General features: G+C 43.3%; 1 protein-coding gene across 3 annotated transcripts in view; it reads left to right on the forward strand.

The window, feature by feature from the left end:
• Positions 1 to 25,531, forward strand: part of PPP2R5E (protein phosphatase 2 regulatory subunit B'epsilon) — a 119,238-nt gene that overhangs the window by 51,275 nt on the left and 42,432 nt on the right. For all 3 annotated transcript variants that reach the window (XM_073570911.1, XM_073570894.1, XM_073570903.1), the window contains exons 3-5: positions 19,091 to 19,287; positions 23,790 to 23,891; positions 25,077 to 25,169. In XM_073570911.1, the coding sequence (XP_073427012.1) occupies positions 19,091 to 19,287; positions 23,790 to 23,891; positions 25,077 to 25,169 (392 nt within the window). The remainder of the gene's footprint in view (positions 1 to 19,090; positions 19,288 to 23,789; positions 23,892 to 25,076; positions 25,170 to 25,531) is intronic.

Genomic DNA, 25,531 nt, shown 5'->3' on the forward strand with positions numbered 1-25,531 from the left:
TTACATATAATTCTATGGATAGACACATTAGAACAGTCATCAGACAGAATTTGCACCTACTGGAAAGTGACAGAGACCTCACAGATGTGGTCAGTAGGGGTCCTTTATTTGCGAGTAAAAGAAGTACTAACCTTCGGGATTTATTAGTCAAGAACAGATTTCAAAATAAACTAAATAATTGGTTGGAATCCAGTGCCCCAAAGGGAAATTATATATGTAAAAACTGTTCTTGGTGTCCATTTAAATTAAGTGGGAAAACTGTAAAAATGGGACCCATATTTCACAAAGTCACGGAATTCATTACTTGCAGGACCTCCTTTGTAGTGTATGCATTGTTTTGCCCATGTGGCTTTTTCTACATTGGGAAAACGATCCGGCCCCTCTGTAAGATTCAGGGAACATTTCAATTCCATCAGCACAGGAAAGGGTGTCCCTAGACTTATAGAACACATGAGGAAAGTACATGGAGGGAATGCGGAAGCATTACGGTTTACTGGCATTGAAAGGGTGTCTGCACCGCGCAGCATGGAGGGAGCCATAAAAAACATCTTTTACAAATAGAGGCTAAATGGATCCTCCGTACAAAAGCCACAGGTCCTTTGGGTCTAAATGAAAAAGTGGATATGTCCGTATTTCTCTGAAGCGGTTATGACTGCTAGTTTTACTGCATATGGTGTATGTAAATTATGCTTGCTTTTATTTTTATTTTTTTTTATTTTGGGGTTTTTTTAAGACACGTTCAGGTAAAGGGTGGAGTTTCTTTTGTTCACACATGTGGTATAAATTAGTGTTTCTTTGAGCCTGAGCATGGGACCTGTTGAAGTGCATTGTGCACGAAACGGCTGTCGTCCGTCTTTTTGCATTTCTCCCGTGCCGATACCTATGCTTTATTAATATGAAATAAAGTGAATCATTTCAAGAGAACGGCGAGTGCCATCCTGCTGTCTTTTTCTACTATGATATTTCATGTTTTTCCTTCACATGGATAGTGCACCCGTTCAGCAAGGGTTACAGGTGTCACACTGATAGCGGTTATAAGTGGCTTTACGGGTATTTCTTTCTCAGGGACAGTGCCGGATGTTTTTTTTCTTTGATTGACTATTGTTGTCACTTACTATACCTTGGTGCAGTTCTGATAAAATCACCGTTAATTTGATGTAGATGCAGCAGTGCTTTGAATGCTGAGCGTGGTAAAATCCTGCCCACACCACTGATTGGCAGCTTCCTGTGTACATTGTTGGCAATCTACCGATCAGTGGCGGGGTTACACAAATTAGCTGGACTCTCCTACACTTGAGACCTAGTCCTGTGGTGATAAAACACTGATGTATTGAAACTACAGCAAGCTGCTTAGCAGGTGACACATGGCTGGAATCAGACTCTCTTGCCCTTTGTTATGCTCCTGTTAGCAGGTTTTTTTTTTTTTTTGCTATGTAATCTGACAGATTCCCTTTAAATTATGCTGCATAAGATGAAGTAACAAAACTGTTAATTCAAGGTAGGTCCCTCTATTCAGGTTCCTCTGTCTTTTGGGCAGTGGGGAGAGCAGTTACAATGAGCGTCTCTCGCTCTCGAGGACCTGTCCGGCTTTACATAGTCCATTGGTATGAATGGTCTCGGTGCAATGCTGCTTTTTCCCAGGGGTGACGCTGCAGGGAAACGGATCACTTACATGCTGATCACTCAGGACCACAGCGGGAGGACACTGTACTATATAACTATATACACGTATGAACAATCAGTGCTCAGCCCATGTTACACTACGCAGCGTCAAGCCAGCTAATTATCCCATACATTATACCGTATCTCCCCTATAATTGGAGGCTTCTATAGACACAGATGGGGATTGACTTGTGAAGAAGCAGAACCTGTTCCAAAAGTCACTTAAAAATAACTACATATAAAGTGATTGTTGTCTGCGGCCAGGCCCGTGTAACGCCGTGCAAACAAAACATTGTGCATAGCAGCACAAAACCTTTTCTTGTTCGTGGACCGGCTAACCCAGTTTTATGAGGACAATGAAACCTTAAAACATAGATTTACATACATGGAAAACAAAACCAAATCCTTCATGTAGCTGGGGTGGCGCAGAGCTTTATGGCACATGAAGGTGGGCGGTCGGTTGCCGCGCTCAGGCTGGCGCTCTGATCTGCTACTTTATGACGGGACTCGTCTTCATTACATGATCCTCATGCATCACTTGGCAATAGACCTAGAGGTGAATGTACGCAGGTTCTCTGCCCTTGATGGGTGTCGACGATGAGTAGGATACTTGCAAGAGGCCTTTACTGCAGGTAAAGCCACCTCCAGTAAGTGGCACTAGAGAGCCATCTGCCTTTTGGATGGAAACTAATATGCATAGCTTCTCCCAGAGGCCATCCTAGCAGTCTCCACAAGTCTCTCATCCAACCCCTACCTTGCTCTGCAGTAACAAAAACTCCCATACTGGTGTCTGCAGATGGCTTTTCTTTTGGCAAAGACTCTGGTTTTGGACTCATGGCAAAGCTTGTTATAGGGTCGACACTAACTTTTTAGGGTAACTACTTTACATAGGTGTCATTAGAGTCTCCAATCTTTGCATATAGTGAGATTGAGTAGGCTAAATGTACTGGAAAACTGTCATTTATGACCCCCTCGCCCCCAAATTAGTCTCATGAACTGGTTTCTATTTTTAAAGAAAAAAAAATCCCAAAAACCTGTGAGCATGGCCTTAGACAAGATTGGTACTTCTGCCTCAGTTGTTCCCTTCATTTCACTTGTAAAACCGCCAACCATGTGACACTGACACTAGAGGGTTAATGTGTGTAGCCACCATTACTAGCTGTCCTGTATACAGCCATAGGAGGCGATACTGAGCTGTATATACCCCAGGGCTGTGGAGTTGGAGTCGGTGCTCATTTTGGTGGAGTCAGAGTTGGAGTCGGTATAAAATGGACCGACTCTGACTCCTAAAATATATAATAATAAATTGGGTACAGTAATTCAATGCAGAATATGCTGAATATTTTTTCATAGGAATTTGGGAAAGTTATGAAATGTCCTATAAATGACTGTTCTATTCCTGATCTAAGGCTACATTCATGCACAGCGTTTTTGCTGCGTTTTTTGAGGATATGTTTTTCAGTTGCAAAAGCAGATCAGCTTTTTAAAAAAACGGCATCACTTGAAAGGTTTTTGAGCTCATAGATAATGTTTTCAATAGCAAAAGCAGATTAGAAATCTGCTCTATATATATATATATATATATATATATATATATATATATATATATATATATATAATCTGTCTATCCATATCATATCTGTACCAAAAAGAATGAAAGCCGGCTAGCACACAGACTAAGGCTGTGTGCCCACGTAGCGATTTTTAAGCGTTTTTGCCACGATTTTCGGCGCGAAAACGTTTAAAAATCTTGTACAGAACGCCCCCCATGCATTCCTATGGCATTCCGCACATGCTGTGCTAATGCTGCACTTTTTTCCGCAGCAGAATCGCATCGTGGAAAAAATCGCAGCATGGTCATTCTTTTGTGCGGAATCGCAAAGAATTGCCGCGATTCCGCACCCATAGGAATGCATGAGAATCACTTCCCGCATGTGGCTATGCCCACCATGCGGGAAGTTAAGCGTCTCATGTGCGGTTGGTACCCACGGTGTGGAGGAGAGGAGACTGTCCTCCAGGCCCTGGGTACCATACCCCTGTTAAAAAAAGAATAAAAAATCGGGGTATATTTACCTTCCGGCGTCACGCGCTGCATTCTCGGCCTCAGCGTTCCCAGTAATGCCTTGTGGCAAGGTCCTGTGATGGCGTAGTCTCGCGTGACTCTAGCGGTCCCGCGAGATCGCTATAGCAACGCGAGACCAACGTTATCACAGGTCTCGCAAGGCATTACTGGGAACGCTGAGGCTGGGAATGCAGGGCGTGACGCCGGAAGGTAAATATACACAGATTTTTTTTTTTAAATTTTTTTTTTTTAGCATTTTAACATTCTATCTTTTACTATTGAAGCCGCATAGGCAGCCTCAATAGTAAAAAGCTGCTCACACTTGTCAAACACTATGTTTGACGAGTGTGACCAACCTGTCAATCACTTTCCAAGCGATGCTTCAAATCGCTTGGAAAGTGCTTGAATATCGCAAGCGAAAATCGCGGCGAAATTGCGAACATAATCGCGGTGAAATCGCGTGGAAAAAAACGCAAGATTTCTGGGAAGGAGTCCGGTTTTTAGTGTCCGGAATAAAGAGCTACGTGGGCACATAACCTAACACTCCTTTCTTTTTAGCACCAGTCAGGTACACCTCATAGCTGCCCAAAAGGACGCCCAGGACAGGCATTGCTCTGCCAAGAGTGTGCAAAGCAGTAATCAAAGCAAAAGGTGGCTACTTTGAAGAATCTAGAATATAAGACATATTTTCAGTTGTTTCACACTTTAATTATATAATTCCACATGTGTTAATTCATTGTTTTGATGCCTTCAGAATGAATCTACAGTTTTCATAGTCATGAAAATAAAGAAAACTCTTTGAATGAGAAGGTGTGTCCAAACTTTGGTCTGTACCGTATACATGTACAGTGTATTACATATTTACAATTTATTAGTTTTTTGTGTTCTAAAGTTGTATTCCAATAAATAGATATTATGTTCTATCTAAATATCTTGATTATTGGATCATAGAAATGACTAAATGTCTGATGTTCACATTGTACTACAATAAATTTTTCACTTAAATATAAGCAATATATGTGGGAGTCGGAGAGTTGGAGTCGGTGTAAGGGAAATTGAGGAGTCTGAGTCGCAGGTTTGGCTTACCGACTCCACAGCCCTGAATACCCATAGGTGGTGTTACTTGGCTGTATACAGCCTTACGGGGCAGAACTGAGCTTTAGACAGCAGTAGGTGGCGATACCTTGTGGCATATGGCCGTAGGTGGCGGTATTTTGTTCCAAATACTCCCTTTAGTATTCTGCTTTTCATTGTTTATTTAAATTCACCGTACAGCCCAGAGATATGGGCCTTTTTTGTGCTAATTGATATGATTTTACAAGGGGGCATTGCTGTAAGGAAAACCCACACGAGAGAGCCGGGGGATACTGCTATCCCCCCGCCGTCATCAATCTGTGACGATCGTACACAGTTGCAGCTCTCTGGCCCCGCCTTACCCTCAGGTCAGTCAGGAAACTGCACCTAGGACAAGTAGTCGCCGGAGAGGCTGCCCTGTCACATACTGGTTATCGGGGCACTCTGCAGTAAGGGAGGTATATACATCTCTGGCATAAATGAAGAGACCACTGCACAGTTTTATAAAAATCAGCTTCTCTAAATGTCTGACAGCCATTCCATTCCAGTGTCAGTTGAATTCCAACCAGAGTACACCTCATTCTACTTAATGTGCTTCTGATTAGGTGATCACCTGAACCAAATCTTATTTAATGAAGGAAAGTATAAAAAAAAAAAACCTGCTGTGGTGTTCACAATACTCTTACAATAGAACAAGCTGGATGGCAATACAAGTGCTAGTAATATCCCAGAAGTAATAGGAATAAAAAAAATCTAACCATGCCAAAGGAGTTGAAAAGAAAAGTCTTGAGTGAGGAAAAGAAGGGCTCAATGCTGGCTTTACTAGCAGAGGGATACAGTGAGCGTCATGTTGCCTCCATCCTTATAATTTCTAAGACTGCAGTCCATTACAACAAGGTCAAGCAGCGGACATTGGGGCCCACAAAGCTACAGACTGGCAGAGGGTGAAAACGACTCTCCACTGATCGGGATGATTATCATCTTATTCGAATGTCACTCAGCAACCGCAGGATGACATCAAGTGACCTACAAAAGGAATGGCAAATGGCAGCTGGGGTGAAGTGCACGGCAAGAACAGTTAGTAACATGCTCCTAGAGGCAGGGCTCAAGTCATGTAAAGCTAGAAAAAAGCCTTTCATCATTGAGAAGCAAAGGAGAGCCAGGCTAAAGTTTGCCAAAGACCGTAAGGATTGAACCATAGAGGACTGGAGTAAGGTAATCTTCTCTGATGAGTCTAATTTTCAGCTTTGCCCAACACCTGGTCGTCTAATGGCTAGACGGAGACCTGGAGAGGCGTACAAGCCAAACTGTTGTGTCTTGCATCCACTGTGAAATTTGGAGGATCGGTGATCTGGGGATGCTTCAGCAAGGCCGGAATTGGGCAGACTATTCTTGGCGAAGGACGTGTGAATCAAGCCGCATACAAGGTTATCCTGGGAAAAAAACAACTAGTTGACTCCTTCTGCTCAGGGAATGTTCCCCCAACTCTGAGGACTAGTTTTTCCAGCATGACAATGCGCCATGCCACACAGCTAGGTCAATCAGTGTGTGGATGAAGGACCACCACATCAAATCCCTGTCATGGCCAGCCCAATCTCCAGACCTGAACCCCATTGAAAACCTCTGGAATGTAATCCAGAGGAAGATGGATAGTCACAAGCCATCAAACAAAGAAGAATTGCTTACATTTTTGCATCAGGAGTAGCATAAGGTCACCAAAAAGCAGTGTGAAATACTGGTGGAAAGCATGCCAAGACGCATGAAAGCTGTGATTAAAAATCATGGTTATTCCACAAAATATTGATTTCTGAACTCTTCCTGAGATAAAACATTAGTATGGTTGATTCTGTATGATTATGAACTTGTTTTCTTTGCATTATTTGAGGCCTGCAAGCATTGAATTTTTTTGTTATTTTGACCATTTCTGATTTTCTGAAAATAAATACAAAATTTAGTGCTTGGAAATTGAAGACATGTTGTCAGTAGTTTATAGAATAAAAGAGCAATTTACATTTTACTCAAAAATATACCTATAAAGAGAAAAATCAGACAAACTGAAAATTTTGCAGCTGTTTCTTAATTTTTTCCCAGAGCTGTATATCACCAGTCCCAGGCCGTGAATATATATGTAAACCTCTGGTCCGTCACTGCCTGGATCCCCCAATAACACCAGAACGGTTGCTGCCACCAGCTCCTCGTTAGATATAAGCCCGGTCTGTTAACAAGCTTATATCAGTTCAGATACCAACCACAGGTAGTGTATAAGTACTAGCCGAACTCACGGAAGTGGGAAATAGGGTTTTGAGATAAAAGAGCAGTCCAAAATTAATTGATATTTTAATTACCGAAAGGCGCAATAGATGCTACTAATATATATGGAGTAATATACAGATATTACAGCCAGAAGTACAGAAAAGTAGGGTACAGGTTGGGATTGCAGTTAGCTGAATGTGTCACATTACAGTTTATGACTTGTGGATGAGGGGAAGCTCTCATATCCACAGGCACCTTTTTAGTTTCTGGTCCGTCTCTACACGTGACGTGACGTGACTTCCATGGCAGAACAAAGGCAAAGGCTAAAGGTGTGTAGCTAGCTTTTAACCCCTAGCTCGCCCCCTCCCATATTTGCCACTGCACCTCTGTGTTGGACTGAATTCTCCTCCCTTGATCTCCTAGCTGAAATAATTCCCAATATCTAGGATGGGTCATAACTTCCTAGGGGGAGTTTCAAAAGGGACGACTGACATCTCAACGGATTTGTTGGGGCTGGACCGATACGGAGAGTCCAAACTTGGTTCGGCTAAGTGGTTCTGGAGAGCCAGTCTCGATAGATCGGTATCCGGGACAGCTAGAGAAATATAGGACGCAGGGGTGTGTGCGGAGGGCTCCCAGGGTTTTGATGGTATATTGGACTTACCCATGAGATGTAGGGTACTCTTGTAATTCATCTCTGGGTGTTGGTGCTCAAGTGTCTGGAGCTTCCTTTGATGTTGGCTGCATTGCACAAAAGACAGCAGGAGGTCCTAGCTCTGCCCCTCCTCACCTTCATTAACATGTGGCCTCTAATTCTCTGGCCATTTGGCAAAAGTTCTGTTCTTTTGGGGATTTGTGTACTTCTTCCAAGGGTGGGGGCTGCTTCAGGAGTGGAGGAAGATCTCAAGCCTGAATTAATAAATCCAAAATGGAGTATCCCTTGTCCCTCACAGTTGCTAGTTGTGCCTAGAAACACACCCCAGAGGATCCTGTTAGCCACACCGGCTTGCGTAAATGTAATAAAAATGTGCTTTAAATGATATGGTGGGTTTAAAAAAAAATTGTTATGCTTAGTGGGGCATGGGAATAGAATAAGAGCAGGAGGTGGTCCTCTACGTTCCTGATATAAATATGGTCTCATCGATGCAGATGATTGTGTTTTCTTACCTCCTGGTTGGAGTACTGTTGTGAACAATTACTACCTGTGTAATCCTACAGGTGGAGGAGCGACCGGCCTCTAGTAAAGGGACCAAAGCTCATCAGATGTGCTGTAATATCACCACATCGTTTACTCTGCTGGAAACAGCTAAAGTTGGTTCTGAAGGGGATATTTGACCTTTTTATTGTGTAGTAAGGAGGGTGCGGAGGTGGTGTGGAAGCAGCAGCAAATGTTATAACCTATCAAACAGAAATGCTCCTCATCACCCAGTGCAGAAGCTACGGCGGCCCCCAGACTTTGGTTACCAGCACTTGGCAGTGTAGAGGATTAGCGGGACCCCTGTATGATGACCTCCATGACTTCTTATATGACCCTTATTACTGGCTAGGACTAATAGTATCCGTTCAGCTTGCATTGCTCATGAGCTTCCCATAAGTGGAGATAACGTGGCGTTTGTGGCGCTCTCCCACCAGTTTGCTTTGTTAGTGGTTACTAAGGATCGATGCTTCCACCTACCCGGCCTCCTTTATTTGTGTCAGAGCAGAGGGAAATCCACATAGCGTCTGCGAAGTTATTGAGCATGACAGCCGGCTCCTCCATTCATTCCCATAAACACCTGCAGGTAATAGGCTCATACCACAGATTTTCCATGTTTTCATACATTTCGGTGCTTAGTGTACTGGCACTTATGTTGTACGGCGGGTGGCAATTATTTTTGCCTCTGTCACTGTTTGTTCTACTATTTTTTTCAATTATAAACCTGCCGGGTTGTTTGGTGATAACCTTCAGATATTGTTCCCTACAGTTTCCACCTACACTGTGTGTGTGCATTTATAATATGGAGGAAAGTACTGGGAAACGTCTTACTCATTGTATTCAGATTTTCCTTCAGTCCTATTACCCTCTCCGGTGTATAACATACGTCCCCCTTTCCGAAACGGGTGTGTAACATCCGTCACCTCTTTACTGACGTGAGAGAACATCTGGTGATAAAGATCTCACTGACGCCAGCATGGTTCTGTAATAGAAGCCACCGGGGTAACAAGTCCGTTCATAACATTTCTTGCTCCTAAATCTTCCCCCATCACCAGTAAGTGATATTGAGAAGTGGAAGGTGCTACAGCAGCTTGGCCTTGAAGTGGAGACCCTGTAATGTTATGGAGCAGTGGGCTGAATGAAGAAAAGTCACCAATGCTTTTCTGACTCCATAAGTGCAGAGTCCAGACCTCGTCTGGTAATTACATCAGGACAAAAGCTGCATCCACGCAGAAAGCTTCATCGCTGAGCAGCTGCATGCAGCCTTACATCACCAAGCACAATGCAGAGCAGTGGATGGATTGGTGTATAAAGCTGCCATCACCCACTGGACTCTGGAGCAGAGGCACTGTGTTCTGTGCGGGAGCGACAACACTGGGGTTTTTTTTAGGGATTAATCTCAGCTCTTTAGTTCAAGTGAAGGGAAATCTTATTGCGTAATGAACCGAGAGATGGTGGTTGTATCTGACAGGAGGAGCCTCAGTACGAGGAGCACGCAGGGACCGTGCATCCTCCTGAAGCCATGGGGACTTGTAGCTCGTGGGCTTCTGTGGGTTATTTTCGCTTTTGCAGGTTAGACATGGCGAGTAGCATAAATTCCTGGTGGGAAGGAAAGTACAACGCTGATGGTTATGGTGAGAATGTGTCTTATTTTTAGCTTTGATTTTTAGAGCTGCTCTGCCATGACAGAAGCACTTGTCAAGTGGATAGCTGTATTAGGACACAGAGGCTGCAGTGTTACCACTAACCTCCCATAGATGTGCACATCCTCTAAATGGACGATCCTGCCAGACAATAGTGACAGAGGTTTTGTAGTGAGATATTTGCCGTATATATAGGCTTCTGTACACCTTTGTTCAACTGGTAGCCAAACATTTCATTCCTCCTGATCCCCCATAAATCTGCATACTTGACCATCTTGGTGTTTCTACTGGAGAAAGCTGCTGCCAGACGTTTTTGGCGGTGGTTTTTGTGTGGGAACAAAGGATTGGACATCTTGAAATTGAGTGTGCACGATCCTCCTTGCTCCCTTTTGGTATTGACTCTCCCCATTCTCCTAGCAGGACTAATACCAGGTGCGTGATCACAAATGGTATTAAGCGGCCAGCAGCGTCCTCACCGGAGGAGGCCGAGGTCGTCCTTTTCATAGTCCACATTTGCACATTTTAGGCTTGGTGCTTTCTGTTTTGGACGGCATAGCTCGTACCTGCCTGCAGCACGGCTCTGCTCAGGATGTTTGCCGTTGCAGTGTCGTGCTTCCTTCCTTTTGAATGTTGTGTTTTTTTTTTTTTTTTATCACAGTGCAGATTGTAAACATAACTACAGATTCATGTACATCGGTAGAAGAAAGATGATCTGTACGCTGTGTCTGTCTTGTACGTGTTCCCATTTCGTGATTCGGTCACGAGCAATCATTTATATACGATCTGTGGACTCTTTGTTTAGATGATTTGTTGGTCTTTGCTGTGATGCATCTGGAGTAAAATATGAATCTTCTTTGCAAATAGTCTTCTTATAAATTCTTTCCGTTTTGCATATACAGTGGGGCAAAAAAGTATTTAGTCAGTCAGCAATAGTGCAAGTTCCACCACTTAAAAAGATGAGAGGCGTCTGTAATTTACGAACAGGAAAAGAGAAAGGGACTATGCATGTATGTGGGATCACCACGCCAAAAACCAAATATTTATATAAATATAATTTTTATTGTTGAAAACACAAAAAGCAGCAAAAGAGCAGCAAAAGACAACACACATAAAAACAATTAAAAAGTCTAGTCAGTAGCAGGGCTGTGGAGTCGGTAAGCCAAACCTGCGACTCCGACTCCGACTCCTCAATTTCCCTTACTCCGACTCCACGACTCCGACTCCCACACATATTGCTTATATTTAAGTGAAAAATTTATTGTAGTACAATGTGAACCTCAGACATTTAATCATTTCTATGATCCAATAATCAAGATATTTAGATAGAACAGAATATATATTGGTGTACTACCCGGTTTTCATTCTTTTTGGTACAGATACGATATGGATAGACCGATATGGATAAATGGATAGATAGAGCAGATTTCTAATCTGCTTTTGCTATTGAAAACATTATCTATGAGCTCAAAAACCTTTCAGGTGATGCGGTTTTTTAAAAAGATGATCAGCTTTTGCAGCTGAAAAACGTATCCTCAAAAAACACAGGAAAAACGCTGTGTGTGAATGTAGCCTTAGATCAGGAATAGAACAGCCATTTATAGGACATTTCATAACTTTCCCAAACTCCTATGAAAAAATATTCAGCACATCCTGCATTGAATTACTGTACCCAATTTATTATATATTTTAGGAGTCGGAGTCGGTCCATTTTATACCGACTCCAACTCCGACTCCACCAAAATGAGCACCGACTCCGACTCCACGACTCCGACTCCGACTCCACAGCCCTGGTCAGTAGACCGCTGGCTGCAGAACGTAAAGGCACCAATATGGAACAATAACATACTCAATGTCATATCATATAATACAGACAATATGGTGGGGACAAAAAAACACAAATGACTGGACAATATAATGAGATCCTGTACCTATATATAAAGTGCATAGTACATGACTGAGAGTGACAATCAATACCTCCTGGGAGGAGCCCTATAATGTTTGAAATAAATCTAATAAGTGGAGTATAAATAACAGGTATAACTCCCAATGAGATGAAGTCAATAGCCCAAAAAGTAACCGAAGTTACCAAAAGGAAAAGGGCTGGTAATGTATGTCAGTTAGAGACCCCAAGCAGGAGTATAATACATCACCCAAAGGCACAACAGTCCGTAAGTCCAGTCAGAGGTCGCCCCAGCGTCTGTGTATGGTGCCAGCAGCCACCGCGGAGTACAGTGACCCACGCGTTCTGACACCGCTAGGTGTCTTTCTCAAGGTGAGTGCTATTGCAAACTCTGAGCGCCGCTTATTTAAGTCAAAGAAATCACAAATAAATCCAAACCAGGTGACGGCTGGCGGCGTGCAGGGAAAATCATGGAGGCGGAAATCACCTCACAGCATCTCTATTGCGCAGGCGCCGTCGCGCGGCAACCAAAACACAACGATTGAAGTCTCGTGAGACTAGAATATCCCGCGCCTGCGCAGTGCGTCCGATCGGGTAAACACAAGCAGCCTTGTGAGCGCTATCGGCGTCCATCAAGGATCAACAACTCAAGTGAATAACGAATCACACGCATGCGCGATTCAACCCACAGATGGCCATGACAAGAAGGCGACCATAGTGTAAAGCATGCATGTGCGTAAACACCCTTCCGACAAGATGGAAGAATATTGAGATAATACATACTCAAAACCTGTGGGGGATGTATATCCCGCAGATGCACACTGTAGCCCAATGGGCACAGAGTTGGTTATTTATGGGTATTTTATAAGTATGACAGCAATTCATTAGAAAACAGGTATCCACACCCGTTTACTCAATCATACATATGCACATAACCCCACAAAAAGGTTTATCCAAACGATAAAGACAGTTGCTATCCCATCAACCAAATCCACATTTTATGTGGACTAAAACATTTTTACAAGCAACGTAAGTCATAGTAACTGAGCACTAATCAGGGTATATACCCTAATTGGCCCTAGAGCAGGGTAACAGAAAAAACACATGTGGTGCACCAATGCTACTGTATCAGAAGGGCAGCGCTTAATAAAATAAATATTTTAAACCCCTCACGCATGCATCTATAGTAATCGAGTGTTGCGGCCCAGAAGCAAATGGCTCAGAGGTTGACATAATAAAAGAAAAAATCAAATCAAACATGTATATACATACTATTTTTATATAACAAAGGCCATAATTTTATTGAGTTAGGTCAGATAAGTGCCCCCACACACAAGAGGTTTCATTGATGTACACCTGAATCTGTACACCCAAAATGGTGGTGGTCACACACGCCACACCAGTATGTGATACAGAGCAACAACAATATGAGACATATTGTTGTTGCTCTGTATCACATCCTGGTGTGGCGTGTGTGACCACCACCATTTTGGGTGTACAGATTCAGGTGTACATCAATGAGACCTCTTGTGTGTGGGGGCACTTATCTGACCTAACTCAATAAAATTATGGCCTTTGTTATATAAAAATAGTATGTATATACTTGTTTGATTTGATTTTTTCTTTTATTATGTCAACATCTGAGCCATTTGCTTCTGGGCCGTAACACTCGATTACTATAGATGCATGCGTGAGGGGTTTAAAATATTTATTTTATTAAGCGCTGCCCTTCTGATACAGTAGCATTGGTGCACCACATGTGTTTTTTCTCTTACCCTGCTCTAGGGCCAATTAGGGTATATACCCTGATTAGTGCTCAGTTACTATGACTTACGTTGCTTGTAAAAATGTTTTAGTCCACATAAAATGTGGATTTGGTTGATGGGATAGCAACTGTCTTTATCGTTTGGATAAACCTTTTTGTGGGGTTATGTGCATATGTATGATTGAGTAAACGGGTGTGGATACCTGTTTTCTAATGAATTGCTGTCGTACTTATAAAATACCCATAAATAACCAACTCTGTGCCCATTGGGCTACAGTGTGCATCTGCGGGATATACATCCCCCACAGGTTTTGAGTATGTATTATCTCAATATTCTTCCATCTTGTCGGAAGGGTGTTTACGCACATGCATGCTTTACACTATGTTCGCCTTCTTGTCATGGCCATCTGTGGGTTGAATCGCGCATGCGTGTGATTCGTTATTCACTTGAGTTGTTGATCCTTGATGGACGCTGATAGCGCTCACAAGGCTGCTTGTGTTTACCCGATCGGACGCACTGCGCAGGCGCGGGATATTCTAGTCTCACGAGACTTCAATCGTTGTGTTTTGGTTGCCGCGCGACGGCGCCTGCGCAATAGATATGTTGTGAGGTGATTTCCGCCTCCATGATTTTCCCTGCACGCCGCCAGCCGTCACCTGGTTTGGATTTATTTGTGATTTCTTTGACTTAAATAAGCGGCGCTCAGAGTTTGCAATAGCACTCACCTTGAGAAAGACACCTAGCGGTGTCGGAACGCGTGGGTCACTGTACTCCGCGGTGGCTGCTGGCACCATACACAGACGCTGGGGCGACCTCTGACTGGACTTACGGACTGTTGTGCCTTTGGGTGATGTATTATACTCCTGCTTGGGGTCTCTAACTGACATACATTACCAGCCCTTTTCCTTTTGGTAACTTCGGTTACTTTTTGGGCTATTGACTTCATCTCATTGGGAGTTATACCTGTTATTTATACTCCACTTATTAGATTTATTTCAAACATTATAGGGCTCCTCCCAGGAGGTATTGATTGTCACTCTCAGTCATGTACTATGCACTTTATATATAGGTACAGGATCTTATTATATTGTCCAGTCATTTGTGTTTTTTTGTCCCCACCATATTGTCTGTATTATATGCTATGACATTGAGTATGTTATTGTTCCATATTGGTGCCTTTACGTTCTGCAGCCAGCGGTCTACTGACTAGACTTTTTAATTGTTTTTATGTGTGTTGTCTTTTGCTGCTCTTTTGCTGCTTTTTGTGTTTTCTACAATAAAAATTATATTTATATAAATATTTGGTTTTTGGCGTGGTGATCCCACATACATGCATAGTCCCTTTCTCTTTTCCTGTTCATTTGTCTAGTTAACTTGCATGTGGTGATCCCTGCATGAGTATTTACTTGGCTGGTGCCCGCTCACTCGTTTTTTAGCGTCTGTAATTTACATCATAGGTAGACCTCAACTATGGGAGACAAACTGAGAAAAAAAAATCCAGAAAATCACATTGTCTGTTTTTTTTTCATTTTATTTGCATATTATGGTGGAAAATAAGTATTTGGTCAGAAACAAGCAATCAAGATTTCTGGCTCTCACAGACCTGTAACTTCTTCTTTAAGAGTCTCCTCTTTCCTCCACTCATTACCTGTAGTAATGGCACCTGTTTAAACTTGTTATCAGTATAAAAAGATACCTGTGCACACCCTCAAACAGTCTGACTTCAAACTCCACTATGGTGAAGACCAAAGAGCTGTCAAAGGACACCAGAAACAAAATTGTAGCCCTGCACCAGGCTGGGAAGACTGAATCTGCAATAGCCAACCAGCTTGGAGTGAAGAAATCAACTGTGGGAGCAATAATTAGAAAATGGAAGACATACAAGACCACTGATAATCTCCCTCGATCTGGTGCTCCACGCAAAATCCCACCCCGTGGGGTCAGAATGATCACAAGAACGGTGAGCAAAAATCCCAGAACCACGCGGGGGGACCTAGTGAATGAACTGCAGAGAGCTGGGACCAATGTAACAAGGCCTACCATAAGTAACACACTACGCCACCATGGACTCAGATCCTGCAGTGCCAGACGTGTCCCACTGCTTAAGCCTGTACATGTCCGGGCCCGTCTGAAGTTTGCTAGAGAGCATTTGGATGATCCAGAGGAGTTTTGGGAGAATGTCCTATGGTCTGATGAAACCAAACTGGAACTGTTTGGTAGAAACACAACTTGTCGTGTTTGGAGGAAAAAGAATACTGAGTTGCATCCATCAAACACCATACCTACTGTAAAGCATGGTGGTGGAAACATCATGCTTTGGGGCTGTTTCTCTGCAAAGGGGCCAGGACGACTGATCCGGGTACATGAAAGAATGAATGGGGCCATGTATCGTGAGATTTTGAGTGAAAACCTCCTTCCATCAGCAAGGGCATTGAAGATGAAACGTGGCTGGGTCTTTCAACATGACAATGATCCAAAGCACACCGCCAGGGCAACGAAGGAGTGGCTTCGTAAGAAGCATTTCAAGGTCCTGGAGTGGCCTAGCCAGTCTCCAGATCTCAACCCTATAGAAAACCTTTGGAGGGAGTTGAAAGTCCGTGTTGCCAAGCGAAAAGCCAAAAACATCACTGCTCTAGAGGAGATCTGCATGGAGGAATGGGCCAACATACCAACAACAGTGTGTGGCAACCTTGTGAAGACTTACAGAAAACGTTTGACCTCTGTCATTGCCAACAAAGGATATATCACAAAGTATTGAGATGAAATTTTGTTTCTGACCAAATACTTATTTTCCACCATAATATGCAAAAAAAAATGAAAAAAAACAGACAATGTGATTTTCTGGATTTTTTTTTCTCAGTTTGTCTCCCATAGTTGAGGTCTACCTATGATGTAAATTACAGACGCCTCTCTTTTTAAGTGGTGGAACTTGCACTATTGCTGACTGACTAAATACTTTTTTGCCCCACTGTATATCTCCTAAGTGTTTCCATGGTGACAGACGACAAGTAAACTTATGTAGTCTGACCCCGCCATCATATTCCCTCCCACCTTTCTCTTTGCTGCTTCTTATCGTACATGTTGTAGATTAGCAAAATATGGGAGACAGATGGAAGTCAGGCCGCAGGCAGAGAGAGGGGTGTACAAGTCCAGGACGGACTCGTTGGTATATGGCTGAATCCGCACTGTATGTAGATTCCTGTATGTTTACAATGTGATTATTATATAACCAGGAACATTTGGGGTGTATTTTTTTTTATTTAACTGATACGACTGCCAGGTGGGTTGATGATGGCCTTTTTACTTGCTTCACCTGCTGACTGCACCAATAGGTGTTTATATGGTGCCATGCACTGATGTGCCCTGTCCAAATCAAGAATGAACAGATGGAGCCTGATTCATTATTGCATTGCTCCTTTTTTGTGTAGTTTTCGCCTGATTTTTTTCATTGGTCTTATTTTACTTCTAAGTTTTTGTGTTCACCTGGTTTACGTTCGTCATTGTGGGAGGGTTTGGGGTTTATGGTTTCCAGCTGATTCTTCAAGTGCATTTTTTTTTTTAATTCATTTTTATTTTGTTCCTTTTTTTGTATTTTCGTTTTTTTTTTTTCTTTCAGTGATTTTATGTAAATCTGAATTTTTTTGTGACTTTTTAGAAGAACATGACTTTTTTCTCTAAAAAGATGAAATATTAAAATATATAGCTTTTATGACTTTGTGCAAAATTCATGGCCCACGTGCGCCATTTTGATGGATTTGGCACTAAAGATGTCAATGAATACTACAAGATGAAAAAATAATGACTTAACACCTTGTGAATAATAAATCCAGCTCTTTATCTGCTCCCATAATTTAGTATCTGGCTAAGTGTCCATATATGCAAGTGCATCGGGCTCTGCATAGCAGTACTATACAGCAGATATCACCCGTAGGTTCCCATGTTAAAGGAGCACACCATGCGCTTGTTGTATCGTATAGACTGGTGTATTCTGCAGTCAGCCTTGTGGATATGTTTGCCATAAATGTCCCAAACTCATGATAAAGGATCCCTATTTTGGTTAGTGTCCCACATGAGTCAAGCGGCACAGGTGAGACAAGTGGTCTAGTCATTGATTCCTACATTTCTTGTAATCTCACAAGCATAACCTGATGTAGCGACTCCCTAATAGTAGCGAGGTTAATGATTCCTCTACGGCTCCCCTGCACTCCTCTGTAGCCGAGCTCCAGCCGCTCTCTTCTGCCTCCGACTGACATGTTAAATGGTCTTTATTTCACCGCCGAGCAGTATTGATGGACTTTCTGAGTTGCTAAGTAATTATTCGTCACATCAGTAGGTCCATATTGTGGGAGCGACGAAGACGTTATTTATTAACAAGGCCCGGTAACCAGATCTGGCTGTGTGCACCGGCCTCACCGGTACAACTGATCACCTAACGCGCTGCCTTGTGGAGGGCGGCTAATAAATCATTTATACTGCATGATACAACAGTGTTCATAGAGCGGCCTGGCCGCAGCTGGTTACCGCAAGGTATAGGGTTGTTTTTTTTTCTTTTTATATACACTATTTAACACTTATTGGTTTTTCGCCATTAAATATGCTCACTATATAGAGGATATTTGCCAAACGATCCAATGATGACTTCTAACAGTTACTTACAGCGGAGGGTGCTCCCTAGTGTCCAGAGTTTATAGCATTGTGCACGACCACCTAATCTGCTCGGTTCTGGTGGTTCCACATGCTCATTCACTCTCCTCACTGTCTCTGCACATTGGTCCTTTATGCCCTGCGTGTCAGGAAAAGATTGTAAAGCTTTTTAGGACATGGCATGATAGCTGGAAAGACTGCTCATATAGAGGTAGTAAGAAGGGACTGTCAGCTGCTCATTCTGTTTAGAGCTCCCAACAGCAGCTTGTGGAAGTAAAACAAAAGATGAAGTTTTTTTTTTCATGCTAAAACAATGCAAATTGCTTTAAAATATTATTTTTCGACTTTAAGTATAAGCTGTTTGTGGAGGTTGAGCTTTTGGGCCCTTTCCCCCAGTTCCTGAGATCCAGAGCACCATTCTTAGGTCCTCCAGCATTCACACCCCAAAAATCTGTGATTTCCTATAGATGGGGGAACTTACAATTTAGGGATAATCTTTTAAATAAGACGATGTAGTTATGAGTTGCTGACCATGAAGGATTGGTTTCCAGGGCTGATCGATTCCGAGGATGCAGGAAGAAGCCCCATGATGGTGAAAGCAGAGGTAGCTGCATCTGATTCTATTTTTTACGCATGCACTTTCCAGGAGGTTTAACAGAGGAACCGAGCAGAGAAAAAGGATGTCAATGTTTACCAAGACTCTTCACTTCTGGCATTGGAGCAGCGCAGGATCAGTCTCCTGGTGGACGTCTGTGTGACCCCTTTTACTATGAGGAGCCATTAGTTCTCTGTCATGGGGTCCATCCATAAATTCTTGCCGCTTACATCTATATGTAAAGTAATTCTGCCGTGATACGGTCACATCTGATGCCGGGTTTTTTTCCTTTTCAGACGTCACGACCACAGAGCAGCCGGACCTGTTCCTGAAGAAGCTTCAGCAGTGCTGTGTGATCTTTGATTTCATGGATACACTGTCTGATCTGAAAATGAAGGAATACAAACGGTCTACGCTGAATGAACTGGTGGACTACATCACGATAAGCAGAGGCTGCCTCACAGAACAGACCTACCCGGAAGTAGTAAGAATGGTAAGTCCTTATACCACCCCTGTCTGCAGGATGCCCCCCCTCCGCTAGAAAGGGGTTATGCGTGATGAGACCTTCACTATAAGGCTCGCTCAGACAGACGTATATGGCCGGATAGCACAAAGAATTACTGTAGCCAATGTGCTAGAGAACCTCAGCAGTTCTCCATGTGAACATGTGGTCTGCTTTGCCAATAAACCAGCTTTCTCTGTTCTTGTCCTTTTAGTGTAACCAAGCAGTGCGTGTAATAGCAGGCAGCTCATGTACATGTCCGCGATGCAGAAGAGCTTACAATCTAGCAGTGGATTAGCTCGAGACAGAGCTGTTGCAGAAATGTAAAAGTTTGTTGATTTGTGTTTTCCTTCCTGCAGCAAGCACTCGTTTTTTTTCTGCAAGCTCCATTCAAATAAAAAAAGAAATAGAAAATTTAGGCATATTCTACTTCAGTCACTCACAGCAGGGGTCCAGGCCTCTCTTGTGGTTGGTTCCAGAAGTGATGATTTTGATGTCCGCGTGCCTCAAGGCCACTGTATCCTGTAATCAGCTGCAGCAGTCAGGTGTAACAGTCCGTTCTTAGATGTTTCCCTGACACCGTTTCATTCACCTGACCGCTGCAGCCAGTCTTCAGCAGCCCTGTGACATCTGGACGGCATGGTTATCGCTCCCAGAGCATGCGATTGGCTGCAGTGATCATGTGTCGAACAGCACATCATTGAATGTTTTTCTAATGGCACATTGTTTCATTCACCTGACCGCTGCAACCAGTCAGTCTACTGCAGTCTCGTGACACCTGGATGACACGGTCCTCCCCTCTGGGCCACCAGAATGGCCTGCATCGGATCCCCAGGGGTGGCAGGGAGTGACTACACCTCCATTTGTTATTTTATAGCAACTCATGCCTCAAATGTCAGAACTTTTATAATGGGCATGAAGTGTCTTACAGGGTGGCACTACAGGTTTCTGGGTGAGCTAATTTTTATACTTTTACCCCAGACAATATTACTTGTAGGTCTCCCTACACCATCCTGGGGTCACCAAGAAAGTAGAGCACTTTCCAAAAGTGCTGCCAACCGTGGCCGGCATCTGCATGAAGTTTGGAGCTTCTTTGGGTTACCTTTAGGGTTCAACATTACAAAAACTGATCGATTAATTGCTTTTTATGAAAGTATTAGTGTTTGGATTTGTATCAGATCAAGTATATTAAATCAGTGCTCCAGGTGGCTTCCGTGCGGCGGTTGCGACCCGGAGTGGCTTCTGTGCGGCGGTCCCTATCACCGGCGCTGCTGGAAACCGTCCCTCACATACAGGGGAAGTCAGGATTTAATTATAAACACGCCGCTTCCTCCTTCAAAGGACAGGATGAAAAACTCATCAGGAGTTAAAAGGAAAAGACCGGTGGGACCCAGCAGACCAGTTCTGTGGGACGCGTGGGGATGGGAGGGCGAAGTAACTGGATTCGCTTTGGTAAATATGAGCCTCGTTCACAGAATCAGATTAACACTGAATGACTAAAGCTGGAGCAAATAGCACGGCCGTCAGCATGTATGGGATTGATGAAGGGGGACATTTTACTAAATACTGCAATCGGCGTAGTAAGCGCGAAGCGTAAAAATAGAAATGCATTGCATGGGTAATTGCCATGGTGCAGCTTAGCACTGGACTACGGTAAATATTGAGTAGCTTCTTAGCACATTGTCCATGCATAGCGCGAGGAAGAAGATGGACACATTGAACGGTGCAATACCACCACTTTGACGGCTCATTATACCTGTAGTGTATACAACTCCCAACGTGGTCAAAAGAACTGCAGTCGGTCACTGCTGCATCTCTATCAGTTATATGAACTCCGTATCCAAGACTGGGTAAAAATCCTGGGAGAGCAGGAGGGACTGGCGATCTCCATAACTCCGCAGCCGTCCCCCTACTTCCATACTTGTCGGTCTGCTGGATTTCCAGAAAAAAGGTCAGGGACACCAATTCTCTCCACAGATGGAGGGTCCCCAGGGTTAGAACCCACCTCTCAAGACTTTTATGGCACCTCTTATGGATATTCATAAGTAGCTAAAGCGATGATGTCTCTCTTAGGTGCATTTCTGAAATCCCGAGACTGTAAGGCTATGTGCACACGCTGCAGATTCACCTGCGGCTTTTTCCGCGCGGATCCGCAGGTTAAACCGCTGGTAAAGTGACCTGCGGTTTGGCCTTCGGTTTCACACCTCTATTATGTTAAAGGTGTGAAACCGCTGCGGAATCCACCCAAACAATTGGCATGCTGCGGTTTGTAAACTGCAGCAAAACCACGCGGAAAAAACCACAGCGTGAGCACAGCGGTTTTGAAATGCCATTGGATAACATGGTACTGTACCATGTCTGCGGAACTGCTGCGTTTCCACAGGGCCAAAACTGCTGCGGAAACGCAGCAGAATCCGCAACGTGTGCACACAGCCTAAGGAGCAGGACAATGCCATGCATATAACCCTTAGTATAGCATGGAGCAACAATATGCTGCATAGTTTGTATCTTGTCTGCACCACAACCTCATTTGCACTGAGCTCTGCTGCTAACATCCCTGACTTTTAGATTTCCGAAAAGGAGGTGATCAGCCTGTGAACGATCTGCCTATTAAATGCATGATTTGCAAATGATCAGGAATGAGTATAGTTGATTTTCGTTGGATCAATTTATTAATCCGCCTTTGTCCGTGTACTGTGCCGTTAACACTCGTCTTGTACGGTGTAATTATTAACCCTGGAACAATATGTACTTTGCCATCTTTTGCACAGTTAAGGAGTGAGCCTAATATAGAAGCTGGTAGCTTCCTCCCCACACCTATTCGTCACATTTATAGGGAATCTATGAGCAGATTTTTTCTATGTAATCTGAGAACAGCGTCATGTAGAGGCCGAGACATTGATTCCATCGATGTATCACTTACTGGGCTGCTTGTTGTAACTTTGATAAAATCACTGTTTTATCAGCAGGAGATTGCCTTTAAAGGACTAGTAAACCTGCAGACAGGTAGTCCAGCCACACCCCCACCACTGATTGGCAGCTTTTTGTACACTCTGCATAGGCAGAAAGCTGCCAATCAGTGGTTTGGGCGGTGTTATACACAGCTCAGCATTCCGAGCTAGACCTGCAACAGAGAGAAAAACGTTTTTTATCAAAACTGCAGCAAGCAGCCCAGTATGTGACACATTGCTGTAACCTGGGTTTCTGCCCCTACCCTATGCTAAAACAAATGGGGTAGCAATAACCTGGTAACAGATTCCCTTTAAAAGGAATCTGTCAGTAGGATCAGCCCTCCTAAGCTGTCTATATGGGGCATGCAGGTCATAAGAAGCTAAATAAAATTTAGTTTTATTCCAGAGAAATGCTCTTTGTTCTTACATGTAAAGGAGCTGTTAAGATCTATGGGAGGGACATAGATCTGCATGAGAATCTGCCTCCAGAGCTTATGTTAAATGATAGAAGGTGTCACCAGTGTGAGACATGCAATGACTGACAGTCTGCTCTCATAATCACACACAGCTTTGCACTAAGAACAGAGCTAGCCCTACACATCAGAGCTGAACTTCATTTCAGTACAAACAAATTTGCAGCAGCAGTTGTCCTCTCATAATTTTGTCAGCTCTGCTGCAGAGCTGTGCCTGATTATAACCAACACAGTACAGCAGAGGTGAATCTTGTCTCACTACAAGCACAACAAGCCCTGTCTGCTTTGATCTTACTGCAGAGCTGTGTGTTATTGAGAGCAGACTGTCAGTCATTAAATGTCTCACACTGACAACTCCTTTCAGATTCTCATTGAGATCTATGTCCGGCCCATAGCTCTTATAAATGTGGATTTCTTTGGACTAACCATTGGATCGCAGATATCAAGGTATCACTTTACTCAGCTTCCTTTGACCTACGTGCCCATATAGACGGCAGGGTTGGTCCTACTGACAGATCCCCTTTAACTGTTAACACTAAAGTAGTTACTCCGACTTTACAGCAGTAAGAGTCAAATTACTTGAAATTCAACTTTTCAAAAAAAATATTAATGTGGGGGGGAAAAAAAGACCTAAAAATATCAGAACATGACTGCATTTATTGAAGAAGAGTTAGCCCGGCTGTACTAGTCCTTCTTTAGTCTGCCGTACTAGTGAAATATTCAAGACTGAAGGCGTCCAATATTCTGCCCAGAATCCCGGATACTGTGACCTGTTTTGACGTTTGTCTTCCTATACTTCCTGACCTGCCTTCCTGCACTTCATGGGGGTCTTTGTGAATTAACATCAACTGATCTGTTTGGTGTTGAGATCTTTTTTTTTTTTTTGCCCAATATGTCTGTGGATGGGGCTTAAAAAGGTTCTACCCCTTAAGATACCAAACAGTCAGAACGATACCACCTAGGGTCAGTTTGCTATTATTATGCCAGGATTTCTTTTTCCCACACTTTTTCGTGTTGTGGAGATTTGTTTCTGTAAAGTGACGTTGTTCTCTTATGTCCATGTTTTTAGGTATCTTGCAATATATTTAGGACTCTCCCTCCGAGCGACAGCAATGAGTTTGATCCTGAAGAAGATGAACCCACCCTCGAAGCGTCGTGGCCACACTTACAGGTACGTCTGCCCGCCCCTCCCTTAGCTGTCTATAGACCCTGCATATAACGACACAGCAAGGGAAACATGGCGGATTGTCAGCTTCTAGTGCCCAAGTGTAAAAATAGAAGAGGCTCCTCCTTTCCCAGCGGCGAAAAAAAGCTCCTTGTACGGCCTCTGCCTTAAATCTAAACATTTAAAGTCTCAGACACAAGGCGAAGACATCACAAATGAAATCTGCTCACATCAGAGTGGCAGAGCGATGCCCCTCATCGTGACTCCATGTAGGGAGATTCTCAGCCATTAGGGAGCCAGCAAGACGGACCGCCGCTATACAAACTTAGTTTTTGAATAAGTTTTGCGGTGTTGGGTCAGCAGCGGAGTTGGGATTCAGGGAGAATATACACACTTATTTATATATCTAGTCATTTGTTACAGCTCCAGGGAATATGGGCACGGAGGCAACATTTCCTGTGCCCCAATATATTGCATGTGCCAACTATAAGGACCCATATACAGAGTTACGGGTCTGTTCCACGAGCCGCGCTTAGGATAAAAGGGGATGTGACATAAACATCATGGATAGATGATAAATGTATGATCACTGGGGGGGGGGGTTTGCTGCTGGAACCCCCACTAATCAGACAAACAGGTCTCCAGGTCCCACGTGTGACTGAAGGGTTGGTGAGCATGTTTAGGAGTGGAGGTTTCACATGCTCACTACCCCTCCATTCTTAGGATCTGGGGGAGTCACATCAGCTGGATCCCCATCAATTGTAGGTGGGTGATCTATAGAGATGGGAGAACCGTTTTAGACTGGTTTGGTGTGATGTCACGTGTGTGTCAGGCTGCAATGATGACCTCACGCCAGCCCTGGATAATCAAGAGGATCCGGGGGTCCGAGAGGTTCACAGGTCTCACATCCACCAGTCCTTCAAATGATATTTGTTGTTAATGGGACTACCCCAACTAATCCACAATTTAAAGGGTTTTCTGAAAATAACTTTCAGGTTACACCATAAAGCCAAGAAACATGGCTTATCCAAAAACATTTTGGGAAAAGTCTTTTTTAATAGCACTGCGCTGCTATCCATCCCATATCTGGTAGAACCGGCACCTGTCCGACATGGGACTTACTTCTGAATCCTGACAACATCTTCCCCGCTGGTCGATCCCATGGCTTATGTTTTTTATGTTTTCTTCCAGCTTGTATATGAATTTTTCATACGATTTTTGGAAAGCCAAGAATTTCAGCCCAGTATTGCCAAAAAGTACATAGATCAAAAATTTGTATTACAGGTAAGTGCGTCTTGTTCCCTGATTTTATATCAGTTTTTTGTTTTTTTTTAAGGTAATTTTTATTACATCATTTGCTCCTGTGATGGAGGCTTCAAGTGATCCGATGGTTTCTTACCACCAGTAACAAATGTAGTGTCCATCTTCTCAGACTGGGGTACAGGGGTTTATTTAAAGGGATTTATTAGAATTTATCTGACTGAGCCTCTCATTGATATTCAGGAAAGCAATAATATAACGACCAAATGTGAATGGCGCAAAGGTCAAAGCAATTGATAGGATGGTCTGATATCTTATTTCACAACCCTAAATGCTAAGATTGCTGTAAAAGAGAAATAGAGCAATAGTGCATTATCCGGTGTGCA

The sequence above is a fragment of the Dendrobates tinctorius genome, unplaced genomic scaffold (genome assembly GCF_039654945.1).
Source record: "Dendrobates tinctorius isolate UK_male_01 unplaced genomic scaffold, ASM3965494v1 ptg000006l, whole genome shotgun sequence".
NCBI lineage: Eukaryota > Metazoa > Chordata > Amphibia > Anura > Dendrobatidae > Dendrobates > Dendrobates tinctorius.